A 17660-nucleotide genomic window follows, 5' to 3' on the forward strand; every position below is an offset into this window, starting at 1 on the left:
TGAAGTGAGTGCTCTTACCACTGAGCTACAGGATTCCACAAATAAATGATAGTAGGAACTGGGATCCAAAGGAGTAGGTCTTGCTTTGATGAGATATGATTCCTGTACAGATCAATTACAACTGATCATACAAGAGTGACATCTGTCAGCCTCAATTAATACTATAAAGACAAAAATCTAAATAGCATTGTAATACTGTAAAACAATTACGTTTGTATCAGAGTTTAGGCATTGAAGCATTTCACATGTGTTTTACCTTGCTGGGGTACTGTGCAACTTCTGAAGCTGGGAGAGGGTATTCCCTCCAGTTCATGCTTGAGATTAGATTTGTATATTGCACCCGTCCTTCAGCATCTTTAAACCTTAAAACATTTAGAAACAAATTCAATAGACATGAGTAAAAGTGCAGTGGTAGTGTAAATAATTAGATTCTACTTTCAACCCTGAAACACAGAGCATTCATCTATTTTTTGCCTGTTACATTCCATCATTAGAACCTGTATGGATCCCAAACAAACACTTACACCACAACTAAACAATAATATTAAACACAAATATACTTGCTTTGAACTTGCTTTGACAGAAGTGCTTCATCACTTCAAAACATCTCCAAGTGTTTTATACAATAATTTAATTTGAATTACAATAACATGATCAATAAGAACAAAGTTTTTAAATTGAAAAAAGTCCCCTCCAAGAGCTCATGTTAGCATTCAATATGCCTATATAGCAAGGCTTTCACTTTGTAACTTTAATTACTCCACAGGTGGGTCATCATGGTTCAGGTGAACAACAAGACTGTGTGCTCCTGGCTGCTGAAGTATGTGAAGTCTTCGCACTCACACTACAAGTCTAACTTAAGTTAATAATAATAATCCTTGCATTTGATATAGCGCTTTTCACGTCTTCTAGACGTCTCAAATCACTTCACAGAATTGACTGTAAAGAGAATTGACTGTACACTTGTAGGCGAAACGTGTATATCCCATGGCACTATTTAAAAAGAGGAGGGAGTTTCTCCCAATGTCCTGATGCGCAATCTCCCAAATTAAACTGGTCACACACTCTAGGGCTGTTTGTGGAACATTTCATCCACAAAAAACACTCCACTTTACAATGTACCCTGTGAAGCTCTTTGAGACATTTCAACAAAGTGATAAGGTGCTATATCAAATGCAAGGATTATTATTGTTGAAGAGAGCAGTGGTTTGTGTTCTGAAGTAAATATATTTCTTCCAATAAATTACAACAGACTCCTGTACTTAAAGGTAAATGTAAATGAACACAGTTTTACAGGAGAGGTGAATTTCAGTCCATCTCCAAAAGACTCAGTTGCCTGATACGAGGTGAGACCCACCGTCCCTGTGATCTTTGCAACATCTCCTTTCCAATGTCTGAAGACAGTGTAATTGAGATTCTTGCTGGTGAATTCCAGAGCCCACCAGATCTCTCCTGGCTCATTGCTGTTCCAGAGCAGGAAGTGGAGGTGTTAAGCCTCTAGTGATGGTATTTAGTGCAGTTCCAGCTTTTACTGTTAGAAATTTCAGAAAGTTCCAAATATGACATTGTATGTCCATGGGTAAGACTTTTGGAACTATTTATTTCTATGAACTGTTTCCAAAATAACTGGAATAGACTTCGGGAAATATCAACTTTGCTCCAGTACGTTGTCCCCAATTCTGCGACACTGATTTATGTAGCAGCAATAGTCGGGTGGGCAGGATGGAAGCATATTGATGCAATGCATGTGTCACAATTGTGTTAGCTTGGGCCCAAAACACTAACTGTCAGCGCTTTGGGACATCCTCCTGACGTGAAAGGCACTATACAAATGTCATTTTGTTGTTGTTGCACCTATGCAAAGATGTCATCATGCTGGCTTGGGATGCATCTTCTCATTCTTTGGATGTTGGTGAAGAAATTAGTCCAGGAAGTCACACTCTGGGAAAATAGATTTGCCATTACCAGTAAATTAGTAATGACAAGTGACATTAAAAATGTGTTCAGTGCCTGTTTTTAGCCCCAAGATAGATCAATGTGCATGTTCAGCTCAAACGTCAGAGCTTTCTGTGACTTAAAATACATTCTGTTCTTGTTTTGCATCCCCCTAAATGTAAGTAAGCTTTCAACAGTAATAAAGAGGATAATTACACTCGCACAATTGTTTTAAGAGTTAAGAAATGTTGCTGAATTCAGGGAACTGAATTAGCATTGGCTGGGGCTGCAATTAGTAACTTGCCCCATTTCAGCATTGACTCCATCTGTTCAGCTCTGGCTCAGATGAGCTGAGGAAGTCCTCCAAGTTAGGTACCCTTTATGCCCTGAGCACTCACTGCTGAAAGCATTTTATCTATTAACTAGCTGTACCCGTTGCAGCTTCGCTTGCAACCGAAGGATCCAATATGGAATATAGATTGACAAATAGACATTTTGTTTAGACATTATACTCAGCTGGGAGGACTCCTTTTGGGAGGACTCTAGAAAATCTTAAAGCAATGATTCTTGTTTTTTTTTCTTTGATGAAAAGAGACACAACTTGTGCAGTTCTTTGGTTTGTGTCTTTTAATTATTAGCAGGCAGAAAATGAATGTTTTTTTAAAAAAAACTACCATGTGGGCAACACCTATGAGCTTTTGAGACCAGGGATGGATTTATGTTTCTCTTTCATTTCAACCCTCCTCTCCCTTTTTTTGAACTGCAATGTGGAAGCACATTGGTGCTCCAACCATGCATTCTGGGGGGGGGGGGGGAAGAGGGTGGAAAGGGAGTTGATTCAGGACATCAGGCTCTTCCTGAGCTTTAACAATGTCCATCCTAGGAAAAACCTCTTAACTTTCTAAGTATAAAAATGTATCTTCGCACCAGATGTGGAGATTAGATTACACAATGTTGGAAGCGAGAGGAGAGTGGGATCATATTGAGATGGTACTCCAAATTGTATCACTTCAAACAATGCTACGTTGTTCCTTTATTTCTCCCCTCTGCCCCCATCATCTCCAAAGGTGTTTGACTCCTTTTCTGGAGTTCCAGGAGCCTCTGATGCTTTGCCACATTATTCTTGCGTCAGCCTGGACAGTGCCATTGGGGACCCCAGTCTCTCCCTCTGGATATTCATCAACGCTGCAGAGCTTCAGTGCGGAAATACTATTGAACAAACGTAAACTCCAAAATGTTTCACTTTGTGCTGAGCTGCTGTTTGCCAGAATGTTTTTCGTAACCTTTTCAGTATACTTTTACTTCATATCGAACAATTAAAAAAAACTTTACAGGGAACAAATCTAAGAATACGATTTTTGGGGAACTAATTGAAATTGGGGATTTACCAGATTTTACCTTGCATGAAGGGCATTATATATATGCAAGTTGTTGTTGTTTTTAACTTTTTTGTTGTTTCAGAAATGTTGCTTGTGTTTTGCTTATCCCTTGAAACAGTTTAATAATTTTCTTCCACCATAGGATAGTGTTAAGAGTCTTAATCATAGGGATTGTGTTCAGATATGGGAGTTTGCACATGTGGTTGACCGGGGTCTGAAATACTGAGAACCGGTCCTGGCTTAGATGTTATTTTGTGTTGTATAAAACTCTTATTTAACCCTTGCAGGTACTACGCTGTCCTCTACCCAATGGTTTATCCTATGAAAATAACTGGAAATCGCGCCGTTGTCGTGATTATGTACGTGTGGCTTCACTCGCTGATCGGATGCCTCCCCCCTCTCTTCGGCTGGTCCATGTTTGAGTTCGACCAGTTCAAGTGGACCTGCGTAGCCTCCTGGCACAGAGAGGCCGGCTACACTGCCTTCTGGCAGATCTGGTGTGTGCTGCTGCCGTTCCTGGCCATGCTCGTCTGCTACGGTTTCATATTCCGTGTGGCCCGAATGAAAGCAAGGAAAATCCACTGTGGAACGGTTGTTGCTGTGCAGGAGTCCAGTAAGGATAGCCGGAAAAATTCCAATTCTTCTGCCTCTTCCTCAGGGAGCAGAAGGAACACAATCCCAAATATTGTGTATTCAGCCAACCAGTGCAAAGCCCTGAGCACCATTTTGATTGTGATTGGTGCCTTCATTGTCACATGGGGACCTTACATGATGGTGATTAGCACTGAAGCTCTACATGGCAAAGGCAGTGTCTCGCCAGGGCTAGAAACACTGGCAACTTGGTTATCCTTCACTAGTGCTATTTGCCATCCACTTATCTATGGACTGTGGAATAAAACCGTGCGTAAAGAGCTGCTGGGCATGTGCTTTGGGGACAGATACTACAGGGATTCATTTATTCAGCGTCAGAGGACTTCCAGGTTATTCAGCATCTCCAATCGCATCACAGGTAAGCTAGAAAACAGGACTGGATATAAATCTTGGTGGTGATAGAAAATATGTTTATTTCCTTGCTCCCCCTCCCCTCATGGTCAATGTTTTGAATTCATTGCTTTAGGACACTGATTAGTAAAGAGTACCTAGAGCTGGAAGGTATTGAAGGGTGGATTGAAGGGACATTCTGTGACGTGCCTCTTAAATAAAACATTATTTCCATAGATTTAAAGCAGCAGTAATCTTTTTTTTCGCAACCATCTGGTTTGTCAGTTTCTCATGGAATTGCTTGCAGTTGAACAGTCAGTTATCCTTGTGCCCTTTGCCCAATTGATAGAACATTCCTTAAGAAAATCATTACTGAAATTGCAATTTTTTTTGACAAGACTTTCTCAAATGCTGTGCAGTCTCATTCTTTCATCAGAAAGAAGCTTGCTACAAGGTAGAGCCAGATGAATAATGGAGTTTGAAAATGTAATTATTAAGGTGAAATCCTGGCACCAGACTTGCACATTACAAGAATCAATAAGGAATGGGTATGATGGGGGGAGGGAGCAGAAGAGAATTGGGGAACAATTTGCTTGAATATATATAGTTGAACAGAAGTAGAAATTATAATTATGCCCTGCAGTTTTAATACTTATTTAAAGTGTATGTACACACTGCCTGTCTATGTATGTGTGTGTGTATATATAATCATATATATATATAATTTGTAGAGTTGGAGCTTCTCACAGGTGCTTTGACAATGATCTAGTCACAAATAATTGATTGTAGAGAAGTTTTGAGGCAAGCGGATGGATCCTGTAGCTCAGTGGTTAGAGCACTTGCCTCACAGGCGAGAGACCTGGGTTTGATTCCTGGCAGTGCGAAATGTTGGGCAAGTTTCTTTACTCCACACGCCTCTGTTTACCTAGCGTTAAATACGAACCCGGGTGTTGGTTGATTGGCAGATCGCTTTTTCAGGGGTAATAATTTCTTCAAAAAAAATAAAATAATAACTTCAATCCACGACTGTTTGTGGGATACCGCTGTGCACAATTGGCTGCCACTTTTCGCCTACAAAATATACAGTCAATTCTCTTTACAGTATATTCTGTGAACCACTTTGAGACGTCTCGAAGACATACATAATAAGGCACTATATCAAACGCAAGGATTATTGTTATTATTATCCACATATCAAATCATTCCAAGATTTTTTGATGTCTTCCGAACAAAAGTCCAGTATTTTGTTAACCCTTTATAGGACTACAGGGGCATTTTTCTTTTATCCATCTAAGAACTCTGATCGTTTATTTGTAGAATGCCGTGAATTGAAGACTTGCTCCTCTATCCTTGCTTAAAGTATTGAAAGGTGCTCCTTTAGCAAATGGAGAGGTTGAAGTTGAGATGCCGATATGAACCTGTGTTCACTGAGATCCTGTGGAAGCATGTTTGCTTCTTTTGGTGATAATTGCAGTGCCCCAAGATGCATGAAGCACAAGATATTGTTTACGAATTACAACAACAAAATTTACATTTATATAGCGGCCTTCACGCGGGGCAGTGACTCGGAGCACTCGACAGTGTTGGAGCCTGATGCCGAGCCGGGTGGAGTGAGGAGGTGACCGTAAGCACGGTTGAAGAGGAGGGTCTTCACTCGTGATCTAAAATGGAGAGAGCAAAGCGGAGGGGAGCTTTGGGACATAAAGCTTCGGGACATAAAATCTGAAAGCGCAGCTGTTGATGGTGGAGCAGAGGGGATGAGGGACAAAGAGGCCAGAGCCAGTCGAGGGAAGGCAGGGGATAGTGGAGTGGGGAGAAAGCAGGTCAGAAAGGTAAGGAGGTGCCAAGGCATGAAGGGATTTGTAGTGGAGCGAGAGGATCTTGAAATTGATCCGTTGTGATAGGGAGCCAGAAGAGCCTGTCGAGGAATGGGGGATGTGGAGCTCAGTGTGGGTGAAAATATGAGTGGTGGAGTTCGGATTCAGTTGTCGTTTGTGGGTGGTGGAGCTGGGGAGAACAGCGAGGAGGGCATTGGAGTAGTCGAGGCTGGAGCGTTTTGCACATCAGAGGAACATAGTGCCATGCTGTAAGATGGTGCATGTTTGTTTTCTCCTCCATTAAGTTCTTAATTTGAGCCCTACTGCCTTTGAATGGGTGGGGAGTGATCGGCAGGGGTGGGGAAAGGACAATCTGTCTACTGCACTGCTATCATGTGAGCATGCTGTTTGCACACTTTGTAAATACATCCTATTAATAATAATATTTGCATTTAATATAGCGCCTTATCACATCTTCGAGACGTCTCAAAGCGCTTCACAGAATATACTGTAAAGTGAATTCACTGTTTATTCTATGGGTGAAAAGTGGGAGCCAATTTCACGCACAGCAGCGTCTCACAAGCAATCGTGGATTGAGTGACCAAATTATTATTATTTTAAATTATTTTGAGGGGGATTATTACCCCCATAAAAGTGATCTGCCAATCGACTAACAACCGGGTTCCTACTTACTGCTAGGTAAACAGAGGTGTGTGGAATAAGGAAATTTGCCTAATGTTTTGCCCGGCCCAGGAATCGAACCCAGATACTCTCGCTTGTGAGTCGAGTGCTCTAACCAATACACTAAAGTTCTCCACCATATATTGAAGTTGCAATATGCCTGCAGCAGTTTGAGGTTCTGAAATGTTTCCATTAAAATAGGCTATTAAACTAAATAAGTCTGATCATTTTAGGAGATCCCTGTGTTTTTGTGGCCCTAATTTTAAGCTTTCGAACAAGACGTTTAATCTATAAGCACAGCTGAGCTTTGTGTTGACTCTGCAACAATGGTGAAAATTAGAGGACGCTCCACAAAACAACAAATTGCATTTATACAGCGCTTTTCAAGTCAGGAGGACATGGCAAGGTTCTGGACAGTCAAGGGTTTGCAACCTAAGCTGGGGGTTGGATTTGAGAGAGATGGAGACCAAGGCAGGTTGGGAGTGACGGGGAAAGATGACCAAAGGCGCGGTCAAAGAGGGACTCTGAGATAGTCATTTATATACACTTGTATTTTTAAATATTTTTTCTTCTCAAGGTCAGGAATATCGGTATTCATAAATGTTTATTCAATATCAGCACTGAAGCTTGGTCAACTATGAACACTATATCCCTTACTCACAATGTATCTTTCTTCCATCTCCCACATTCACTGTCCATATGGCTTATGTAAGACTGACCATTAAGTGCTTATTTCTGTGTAAACATCAACAACAACAACTTGCACTTATATAGTGCCCTCCACGCAAGGTAGCATCTCAGAGCGCTTAACAGTTGGTGGAGCCTGACTCCGAGCCAGGGGGAGGGGAGGTGGCTGTAAGCACAGTCGAATAGGAAAGTTTTCAGGTGGGACTTGAAAAAGGGGAGAGATGGGGCAAGGTGGAGGGATTGAGGAAGAGTGTTCCAGAGTTTTGGGGCGTAGTGGCTGAAAGCACGACCTCCAATAGTGGGGCGGAGGGTGCGAGGGAGGAACAGGAGGCCAGTGCCAGTCGAGCGGAGGCACCGGGTGGTGGAGTGAGGAGGTCGGAGAGGTAGGGAGGTGCCAGAGAGTGAATAGATTTGAACACGAGAGTGAGGATCTTGAAGTCAATCCGTTCAGTGATGGTTAGCCAGTGGAGACTGGCCAGAACTGGTGAGATGTGGGTATTGAGTTTGGTCTGGGTCAGTATGTGGGTGGCAGTTTTGAACAAGCTGGATCTTGTGAATGGTGGAGCTGGGGAGACCAAAGAGAAGTGGGTTGGAGTAATCCAAGTGGGAGGTGACAAACGTATGCATGAGGGTTTCGGCAGCGTTTGGAGTAAGGCGGGCAATGTGATGGAGGTGGAAGAAAGCCGTCCTGGGCAGGGACCGGATGTGGGGGAGGAAAGACAGTTGGGGGTCGAACTGGACGCCTAGGATGTGCACTGGTTCGGTGAGTCTGAGGGAGAGCCCAGGGAGGTTGAGGAGTTTAGATCTGCAGGAGTGAAGATGTTGACAGGAGCCAAGGAGTATGGCTTCCGTTTTGTCCATATTTAGCTCAGGAAGTTTAAACTCATTCAGGCCCTGTTGTCTGCCAGACAAGCTGATAGAACATTGGCGGATCTGCAATTGGTACTGGAGGAGGCAAAGCAGATTTGTGTGTCATCCGCATACAGAGGGAGCATATAGATCAAGAAAAGAAGAGGGCCAAGGATGGAGCCCTGGGTACCCCGCAGGTGACTGGGTGAGGGTGGGAGGAGAAACCATTTGCTGAGATGAAATGGGGGCGGTTGGTTAAGTAGGACTCGAACTATACGAGTGCGGTCCCACTAAGGTGGATGAGGGAGGAGAGCCGATGGAGGAGGATGGCGTGGTCGACTGAGAGATCCAGGAAAACGAGGAGGCAGAGGGAGCCCTGGTCACAGATAGAGAGAATGTCGTTTGTGACTTTGATAAGCGCTGTCTCTGCTGTGGAGAGGGTGAAAACCAGACTGCAGGGGCTCGAGGAGGGAGTGGAGAGAGAGGTGTGACCGAAGTTGACCTGCAACAATGCGTTCCAGGACTTTAGGAAGGAAGGGTAGGTTGGAGATGGGATGGTAGTGTGAGAGATTAGAGGGATCAAGGGTGCGCTTTTTGAGGAGGGGTGTGATTACAGCGGGTTTCAGGGTGAGTGGAACGGAGCCTGAGGAGAGAGACTGGTTGACCGTGTCGGCCAGCAGGGGGGAGAGAAGGGGGGAGTTGAGTGACCAGCAGCTGGGTGAGAAGGGGGTCGAGGCAGCAGGTGGTGAACTTCATCCGGGTGATCCAGGTAAAATGATTGAGACACTCTGCTGTGGAGCCATTCGGATAAGACTTCTCTAAGAACCCTTAAAGCTTAAAGCCGTCACAGAGGGAGAAATAGAGACCTTCAACCCCTCATTCTGGATTTGATTCAAACTCATACCCAAGAAGTGAAAGGAAAGTGTGTTTGCCTACAACCACCCAGATGTCAGTGTCATTTCCAGATGGGCAGTTCAATGCAACAACTTGCACTTATATAGCGCCCTCCAACACAGGGTAGCGTCTCAGAGCGCTTCCTTAGTCTTCTGGGAAGTTATCTGTTTAGCAGCTGTTAGGTCTTTTTGAGGTTCAAACCATTGATAGGCAAAAAAATGATTTGGTTGGATTGTGAGCTGTTTCTAGGGGTATATTTTATATTTATATTTTACATTCTCCAAAATATCGATCCTTATACAAGTACAACATATTGTGCTGTTTTGGTTCAGGGATGTTATGGTCAATTTGTAGCAGCAAAACAGCTGCTCTGTCTGAGATCAGCTAATCCAACCATCTTGTGTGTGAGGATAGAATTGACCTATGCAGCAAAACCCTCCATGATCAAATCGCTTGCAGACACTTGCTGTTTGGGATCAGACATGAAGAATGATAACTTGTCAAGTTCCAGAGTGCTGGTAACACTCCTGGGACCAAACCAGGCAAAATCCAGCATCTTCAGGACAAGAGAAGAGGAAACGATTGACCAAAAGTAATGAGCAGTGGCTTGAGAACAGTCTTCCANTTTTTTTTGCAGCATAAGTTGATGACTGTTGATTTGCCAGTCGGAGATTGTTCAAATGTCAAAGGAGTATGAATTGCAATGCCTTCACTTCTCCAGATCAGCCAACAATTTAGAAAAAACTCTGCTGCCCTCTCAGATGCACAAACAGATGCATGTCGCTAATTTGGGGAGTTTTAAAAAAAAATCAAGTTAATATCTCATCCAAGACTGCGCCTATTGTTTGTGTGTGAGAGAGGTGAATGTTTCATGAGTGTGTGTATAGTAGATCATGTTAATTCAAATAATTGTCATTCATGGATTTCATTGTGATCATGGGTATTTTCAAGGGATATTTAGAATAATACAGAAGCATGACAGAGCAACTAATATCAATGAGATTATTCCTGTATTGCATTGGTGGGCTGACTCGGGTTTTATACAATAATTGGATTGCTGGATTTGAGACTAGATCACAGCATTACACGGTTTAGATTATGTAGGTGCTGAGCAATGTGAACCATCTCCTGATAGCATTAGTTTGTTAGACTCAGTGGAGGTGGAGTGATAGCTCTGGAAGCCTTGTGGGTTGGTGAGCCGCACAGTTGCTATGGTGTGTTGCTAAGATTCTCTGTGGCCCTACAAAAGACCTATTACATGGGTGCTGAGGTCACTTGCATGTTCTATAAAGAGAATTTACGTAAATCTCTATATTTAGGAATGAACATAAATGATATTGAATGGGTTGTTGAATGCAAATACTTAGTTCAGTAAGATTTTGTGAGATTTACTGACTGACCGTGCATAGCATCCCCTTTGTTTACTGCGTACACGTTGAGAATATTTTTCCTCCAATAAAAGCAACTGGTTCTGAACATCCTATGAACATTGTGTTCTATCCTTTGGACAGATTTGGGTCTCTCTCCTCATCTGACGGCTCTGATGGCTGGTGGACAACCACTGGGACACAGCAGCAGTACAGGAGACACTGGATTCAGTTTGTCTCAAGACTCAGGTAATTGTTGCTTCCACTTCTCTTGGCTATTGCTGGTGATCTTTAAATGAATCAATCTACTTTCTTGCAGCAGAAAATTAAACATGGAGGATAATGAAATATAGCCTTATGTGAAAACTCATCAAAGTCTTCTGTCAAAACCACTTGGAAAGTGGGCATCAATATAAATGTGGTATTTTGAATTTCCATTGTTGCTAATTGCTTTCTGTCTATTTAAATGGAGTTCTACATTGTAGAAAGCACAACTTTGAAATGTATCCTCCCTTGTGTGGATTTTGATTCATTTTCTGATGTCATTGTCTAATTTAGCTGTATGATCAGTAGTAATTACAGTTGAATTGCCTGAACCTGGAGCACTTTGAGGCAGAAGCTCTGTTGTCACCCAGTGTCAATGCTGACAAATGCTGTTTGAGCACAAGTAGTGTTAGCCATGAAATTTTTAATGTTGTTTTTCCTCCAGTGTATGTCACTGCTTATTTAATCTGTGTTAACTTGTACTATCAATACTAAAAGACTGTATGGGAAGATTACTCTACCAGTATCTCCTCAACAGGATGTCTACTTTTATTTTCCTACGAACTTCAAATGTCAGTGCTCCCAGGCAAAGGTCATTCCATTGCCAACCCCAATGGGAACCATCACTGTTAATACAGTATAAAATGACATTTGCCTTGGACTTTCAAAATCATTAAAAAAAACTCATTTCATCTGAGCATTCACGTTGGAAACATTGACACACACATCAGGCAATCCGATACTATTGCATTTTGTATTACTCGATACAACAAAATATATGTACATATATTGACTATGTTCCTTGTTGTACCAGTGTGTTCTTATAATCAAATACCAATTGATCTAATCACAATATTTCAGGCACTGATGTAATGCTGTTAGAGGATTTCACTTCAGATGGGTCTCATTTCTCTCATCACGGCAACTGCTCAAATCGGAGGCGAAGTTCTGGGACAATTGATGAACTCCCAGAACCACAAGGTATGGGAATGTTTTATAGTATCTTACATGAAAGCATTTCATAGTATTTCCCAAGATATTAGTCTACTGTCAAGTGTATTGTTTTTGTAGGAATTGTGTGAGTCTTTAGCACCTGCAAAATCCAACAGACAGGAATAAGGTGAATGACCAAATAATCTGTTGTACATTGGGAAAGACTTCCTCGTCTTTTAGAATAGTATCATGAGATCCTTAACATCCACCTGTACAGGGAGATGAGACAAAGGATGACCCTCTGACAATGCAGAGCTCCCCTAGTAGTTTACTGGATTGTCAGCTACACTGTAAATATCAACATAGGACTTGAACCTTCTGACCCAATCTAATATCAGGCCTCATGAATAACCTGCTTTTGGTTTCCTGCAGTCTAGGTACTGTATTTTATATGGTTTGATAAATTCAATGGAAACTTTCCACAAGTTTTTTTAAAAAATGACACTTTAAAAGGAATGCCAATCTTGTGCTTTCTTCATGTTGGAGGTTACTGAGGTCCCTTGATTCTCTGTCTGATACATCAGCCCAATCCATTATGTCTTCATCTTCTTCTCTGCCTGCTTATTGATCTGTTTGCATCCAATATTTTCAGACAGTAGTAGCACAACACAATGCAACTCATTAGTGAGGGCACCTGAAAAACATATGCAATCTTTTTTCTTTCCTTTGACAGCCTTTCTGCTAGTGATACAAGTGAATAAATCCATTTGCTGCTGTGAAATTTTTTTGATCATCTCCAATTCTGTTCTTGTGCAGAAGAAGCTGACCAGCCTGATGTCATGCAAATCAAAGCAGATGTTCACAAATCTCTGGACAGTTTTGCCTCCAGTTTGGCCAAAGCTATTGAAACTGATGCCAAAATTAGCCTCTTTGGAGAGAGCAGTTTGTCTGGAGATTTATTTACCGTAATCACAGGTGTTCCTGGGGGGACCGGAACCCAGAGAGGAACAAGAGTCTCTGCAGGTCAGAGAATGAGATTGGAGAGTATTGATGAAGGAATAGTTCATGATGGCACAGAAGAAAATGTTTGAGAGGACCAAAAGATGCGCTTACCATATGGAAAAGACATGGCATTAACCTCTACTTCACCATCAATGCTAAAGAGATCCACTCGTATGCTTCAGTCTGCTGTACACTTGTTTAATTATTGATATAGACTAGGAAATGACTGTAAAACAATTCAGATTTAGATAGTGCACTGAAAGGTTGGAAAAACCAAAGAGAGTGTGTTTACAGCTATCATCAGTGAATATCTTCAAGTTATTTCCTGTAATTTAGTTCAATGTATAGACAAAGCTACTTTGACAGAAAAAAATTGAGAAGGTTGGTAATGTGCCAATTCTGAAGTTTCTTCATGCTCCTTACCTCCAGTGGTATTCTGTGCTTGATGGATTATTGATGTCCTGTTCAGTGCACGATTGATGCAGTAAGAATTGTTGTTACTCTGCTAGAGTAGTACCCACATGTCACTCTACAAAGGTTTCTCCATAAACTGGTGGGAGATGGGTTGCTTCACTTCGTTCCAGTCAATAGTAATGCAGAAAATCTTAAAAGCATGAGAGATGGGGGTGGTAAGGAATAAATTGAGAACAAAAATTGTGTGGCTCAGATTAAAGATAAAGGGTGGAAGCAATACCAATTTAAGATTAGTCAATTAGAAGTGAGGGAGAGCATTTCTGGTCTATCGGCACGTGCCCGCTCACTGTCTTAATACAGAAATTCAGATTTTTCTAACTGAGACAAACATTCAAGAAGGCAATGAGCAAATGCTTCATTTTTAGTAGTAGTGAATATTATTGGATGGTTATGGAAAGTTGTAGAGTCCATAGGTTTCCACTACATGCAGCTCAGAACACAAGGATTACAACATTTAAATTATAGCTCTTGAATATAGAAATGTGTCCTTGTGGTGTTTTGCAGGCACTCAGTATCAAGTGTCTAGTTTACTTATTTCCAAACCATGTGCTACTCTGCAGGGCTATTTTTTTCAAGTGTGTATTGTAGTTCATAAATAAGGATGATCATGTGCTACTAAAGTAAATGTATGTGAGAATTTTAGTCAATTAGAACAAATGGAATTTGTCACCATCTTTTATATTAAAATAAACTTTTGAAAGTTATAGAAATGTTCATTCAGATGTTGTATCTATTAAAAAGATTTGATTTTTTTTGATGCCATTAATTCAGCTTTCCACCTGCTAGCTCCCAAGATTTGTGGGTGTGAATAACCCCTTTCTGGTGCCTTTTTCCACAGCCATCTTAATTCAAACTCAGCAGACGTTTTGACATCTAGGGGTATTACATGTACCAAGGCAAAAAAATTGAAGTACTTAGTTTCAGTTATAATGGGTGAATATCATAGTTTTTGTACACAATACATGCTTGGCAAGATTTACACAAAATGGTGTCGGACAGGAGGCTGGCGTTGTGAGGACAGCCCCAAACAGTATTGCAAAAACAAGTGAAAAAAGAAAACGTTTTTTGCAATCCAGATAGGTGGGAACCACAGGGTGCGACTGGAGCAGTGCAGGGAGCCTGGAGCTTTTGGGCTCAAGGCCTCCCGCGTTGGGTGTGCTTGGAGTGGAGACCGAGACTCAGGGGAGACTGAGGTCTGCAGGCGAGGAGCTCTCTAGGGCTCACGGCCTCCCACAGTAGGTGCTTCTGGAGTGGGGATCGAGGACAACACTGGCATAGGGCCTGAAGCACCACCCCAACAGGAACTAGATCCAACGTGGAGACCAAGGCCTACCTACCGGCAGTGCATAGCCAACTCGGGATCCGTAGCCTCCGCTGGCCCAGGCGCCAACACAGCCATTTCAGAATTCAACGAATCACCAGTCGACTGCTGCACGACATGACTTCCGCCCGCCACATTCAAAACTCTGAGACTAGATTCACGATGACTATCGCACCCTCCTTCCCCATGACAGCAGACTGACCATGCTGACCGCCTCACCGCCCCTAGACTCGGGTGCATACTTTGGCTGCTGCCACTGACCCAAGCTGCTTCTCCCAAAAATGCTTCCACCCGGTCCCCCACCCTCCACTACTCCCGCTCAACCCTTCTCTCTCCCCGCCCTCCTCGCCTCCTATCCCTGCTCGACCCTCTCACTGCGTCCTTCTGCCCTAGCCTGCGAATCCTCCATCATGCCGACCGTGGCAGACGCTGCTGTTGTCGAACAGGCAGCCACTCTAACTGCCCCACCTCCGGCACAAAGCTCTTCAGATCTCCTGGACATCTGCTGCCTTCAACATCGTTGACCACTATCCTTCTCCACCACCTCTCCTCTCACCCTTCATGGTTCAGTCCTTGAATGGTTCAGATCCTACCTCTCACACCACGTTCACGGCTTCTCCTCTTCGTCGCATGCGGAGTTCCTCAGGGCTCTGTCCTTGGAAGATTCCCTCGTCTTCAATGTCTACGTGCTCCCTATTGGTGACATCATCTGCAGACATGAGGTCAACTTCCCACATGTATGCAGATGACACCCAACTCTATCTCTCTGCCTCCACCCTTGACTCCAGGACCACTGCTGTCCTGACAGAATGTCTATCAGACATCATGACCTGGATGAGAGCTAACTTTCTACAGTTGAAAGTCATAAAGACCGAGGCCCACCTGATTTGCTCCCGCCAGCACCTCCACACTTCAGGCACTGACAGCATCACCATCCATGGTTGCACACTCCACCTTACTGAGCCAGTCCAGAACCTTGGGGTCTTGTTTGACCCTCAACTATTCTTCCTACTCCACATCCATGCCATCACCCTCTCTACCTTTCCCCACTTCCACAACCTCACCCGGCTCTGCCACTGTCTCACACAGCAAGTCACCGAAACCCTCATACATGCATTCATAACATCGAGGCTCGACTATGCAAATTCCCTGCTTGTCGGCTTCCCCAACTCCTCCCTCCATAGGCTGCAGGTCACCCAGAACTCTGCAGCCCGTGTCCTCTCCCGCACCAGGCTCCGCGACCCTATCACCCCCATCCTCCACTGGCTTCCCATTACACAGAGGATGCAGTTCAAGATCCTGGTCCTCACCTTAATGGCTTTGCTTCCCCCTACCGCTGCCATCTTCTAACCCTCCACCAATCTGCCCGCTCCGCTCCAGCCTGCTTCAGGTCCCCCACCTCGCCTGCGCCACCATTGGTGAGCGAGCCTTCTGCCACTCTGCCCCCCCCATGTAGGACTCCATCCCGCAGTCCCTCCATCTTGCCTCCTTCAAGACCTGTCTCAAGACCCTCCTCTTCGACCATGCCTTTGGTCACCCTCCTTCTCCCTGATCCTAACCCCCAGCTCGGGTCCGAAACATTGATTGTTCTGCACCTTGGGATGTCCTCCCAACGTGAAAGGCTCTATTCAAATGTAATTTTGCTGTTCTTGCACAAAAATGACTTTGGAGTAGGATTGGAAGTATCAATCTACTATGACATCTTCCTCCATTTGTGAAAAAAGATTTTAAAATGCCCTTTTTTGTCCATTTATTGGAAAAAAATTTAGACACCACTGCTCTTAAACCATTTAGAAGTAAAACAAATCCTGAAATGTGTGTTCACCCTGAATATGTGCATACACACAAAACATGGAGAAAACCACTTTCTTTTTAAAACAACCAATGTTTTAATGAAAAAGCTTTTTTTTTTAATCAGTGTACATGCATAACAGCAGGTATCGAAAGGTTTCACCTTTACCCTCCTTTCTAGTGTTTAATAAATCTTCACACTCTTAACACTGATCCAAGCACATGAATTTGCACGTTAGAGAATATATTGCACTTGAAACCTCCAAGCAACTCTCATCCACAAAACATAATAATTGAAACACCTCACTTATTCTTTGCCTCCTTCCTCTTCCTAATTCATGCACACATTTTCCACCAAGAAAATTTCATATTAAAGTTAGTTTTCAGAAAGAAAAGGAACTAAAATAACACTAAGGCTTTGTAGGGAAAATATACTGAATTTTCTGTTATACAAACTTCTTGATGCTTTTTTGTGCTTGCGGCCTGCAAATCAGTTATTCATCCTCTTCATTCTCTTGCCCAGACCCTTCTGAACGGTCACCTTCTAACCGATCTGTGCAACAGAGAACAGATAGTAACAATATACTACTCAAAATTATCTTAGGTGCTAATCCAGAAACACTCAGAATTAAAAAGGTTAATGCTGCTTTTATACGTATTTTTAATTCCAGTTAGCTACCCAATTTGAAGGTTTTTTTTAAGGGTCTACAACCATAATTGAGCTACAACCATAATCTATAGCAGTGGAAGGTGCAGAAGAAAACTAATTTGAAAAATTCCTGACATTAGACAGATGAGAAAATTAGTAATTCAAAAAGTGAAATACAGAGAAATTTAATTTTACTTTTAATTGCTAATTTTTCCTTCTCTGGGATAATGCACCATTCTCTGAGTCAAGGAGGATAGGGTGGACAGGTGAAGGTTGACCACGCAACTGTTTCCAAAGTGTAGTAATAAGATACTATTAGAGAACTGAATAGTCTAGTACTTGTGCTATGAAGTGCAGCAACACTTACCAGTTCTAATGTGATTGAGTGAAGCCAACATTCTGAGCATAAAAGATGCTGGGACTGTGATGGTGTTCCTGGTTTCTTCCAACATCAATTCATTGCGACTTATCACCTATCATTTATAAAAGGAGGAAGCCATTTGTAGTACTTAAAGCTTTTTTTTGGTTATGAAGGAAATGTTTACATTGAATTTAAGTTAGCAGAAGTCAGCAGAAGCCCACAGGGGCTGTTCTATGCAACCGCTGTTCCTTGCAATTTTGATACAATTTCAAATA

General features: G+C 42.6%; 2 protein-coding genes and 1 long non-coding RNA gene across 8 annotated transcripts in view; 1 reads left to right on the forward strand and 2 right to left on the reverse strand.

Annotated features, from left to right (window-relative positions):
- LOC121848917 overlaps positions 1–359 on the reverse strand; it is a 12907-nt gene extending 12548 nt beyond the window's left edge. The window contains exon 1 of the long non-coding RNA XR_006085057.1: positions 257–359. This is a non-coding gene — a long non-coding RNA (uncharacterized LOC121848917). The remainder of the gene's footprint in view (positions 1–256) is intronic.
- gpr161a (G protein-coupled receptor 161a) overlaps positions 1–14049 on the forward strand; it is a 23591-nt gene extending 9542 nt beyond the window's left edge. For both annotated transcript variants that reach the window (XM_042334634.1, XM_007901830.2), the window contains exons 3-6: positions 3602–4323; positions 10735–10839; positions 11716–11835; positions 12604–14049. In XM_042334634.1, coding sequence (XP_042190568.1) covers positions 3602–4323; positions 10735–10839; positions 11716–11835; positions 12604–12878 — 1222 coding nt within the window. In that variant the 3' untranslated portion in view covers positions 12879–14049. The remainder of the gene's footprint in view (positions 1–3601; positions 4324–10734; positions 10840–11715; positions 11836–12603) is intronic.
- Positions 14050–16453: 2404 nt separating this feature from the next.
- Positions 16454–17660, reverse strand: part of dcaf6 (ddb1 and cul4 associated factor 6) — a 63183-nt gene continuing 61976 nt past the window's right edge. For 4 of the 5 annotated variants that reach the window (XM_007901764.2, XM_007901782.2, XM_007901792.2 and 1 more), the window contains 2 exons: positions 17392–17497; positions 16454–16928 (listed from right to left, as the gene is read on the reverse strand). In XM_007901764.2, coding sequence (XP_007899955.1) covers positions 16870–16928; positions 17392–17497 — 165 coding nt within the window. In that variant the 3' untranslated portion in view covers positions 16454–16869. The remainder of the gene's footprint in view (positions 16929–17391; positions 17498–17660) is intronic. The other variant, XM_007901802.2, reaches the window with a different exon arrangement.

This window comes from Callorhinchus milii, unplaced genomic scaffold, assembly GCF_018977255.1.
Source record: "Callorhinchus milii isolate IMCB2004 unplaced genomic scaffold, IMCB_Cmil_1.0 Scaffold4, whole genome shotgun sequence".
Taxonomy (NCBI): Eukaryota; Metazoa; Chordata; class Chondrichthyes; order Chimaeriformes; family Callorhinchidae; genus Callorhinchus; species Callorhinchus milii.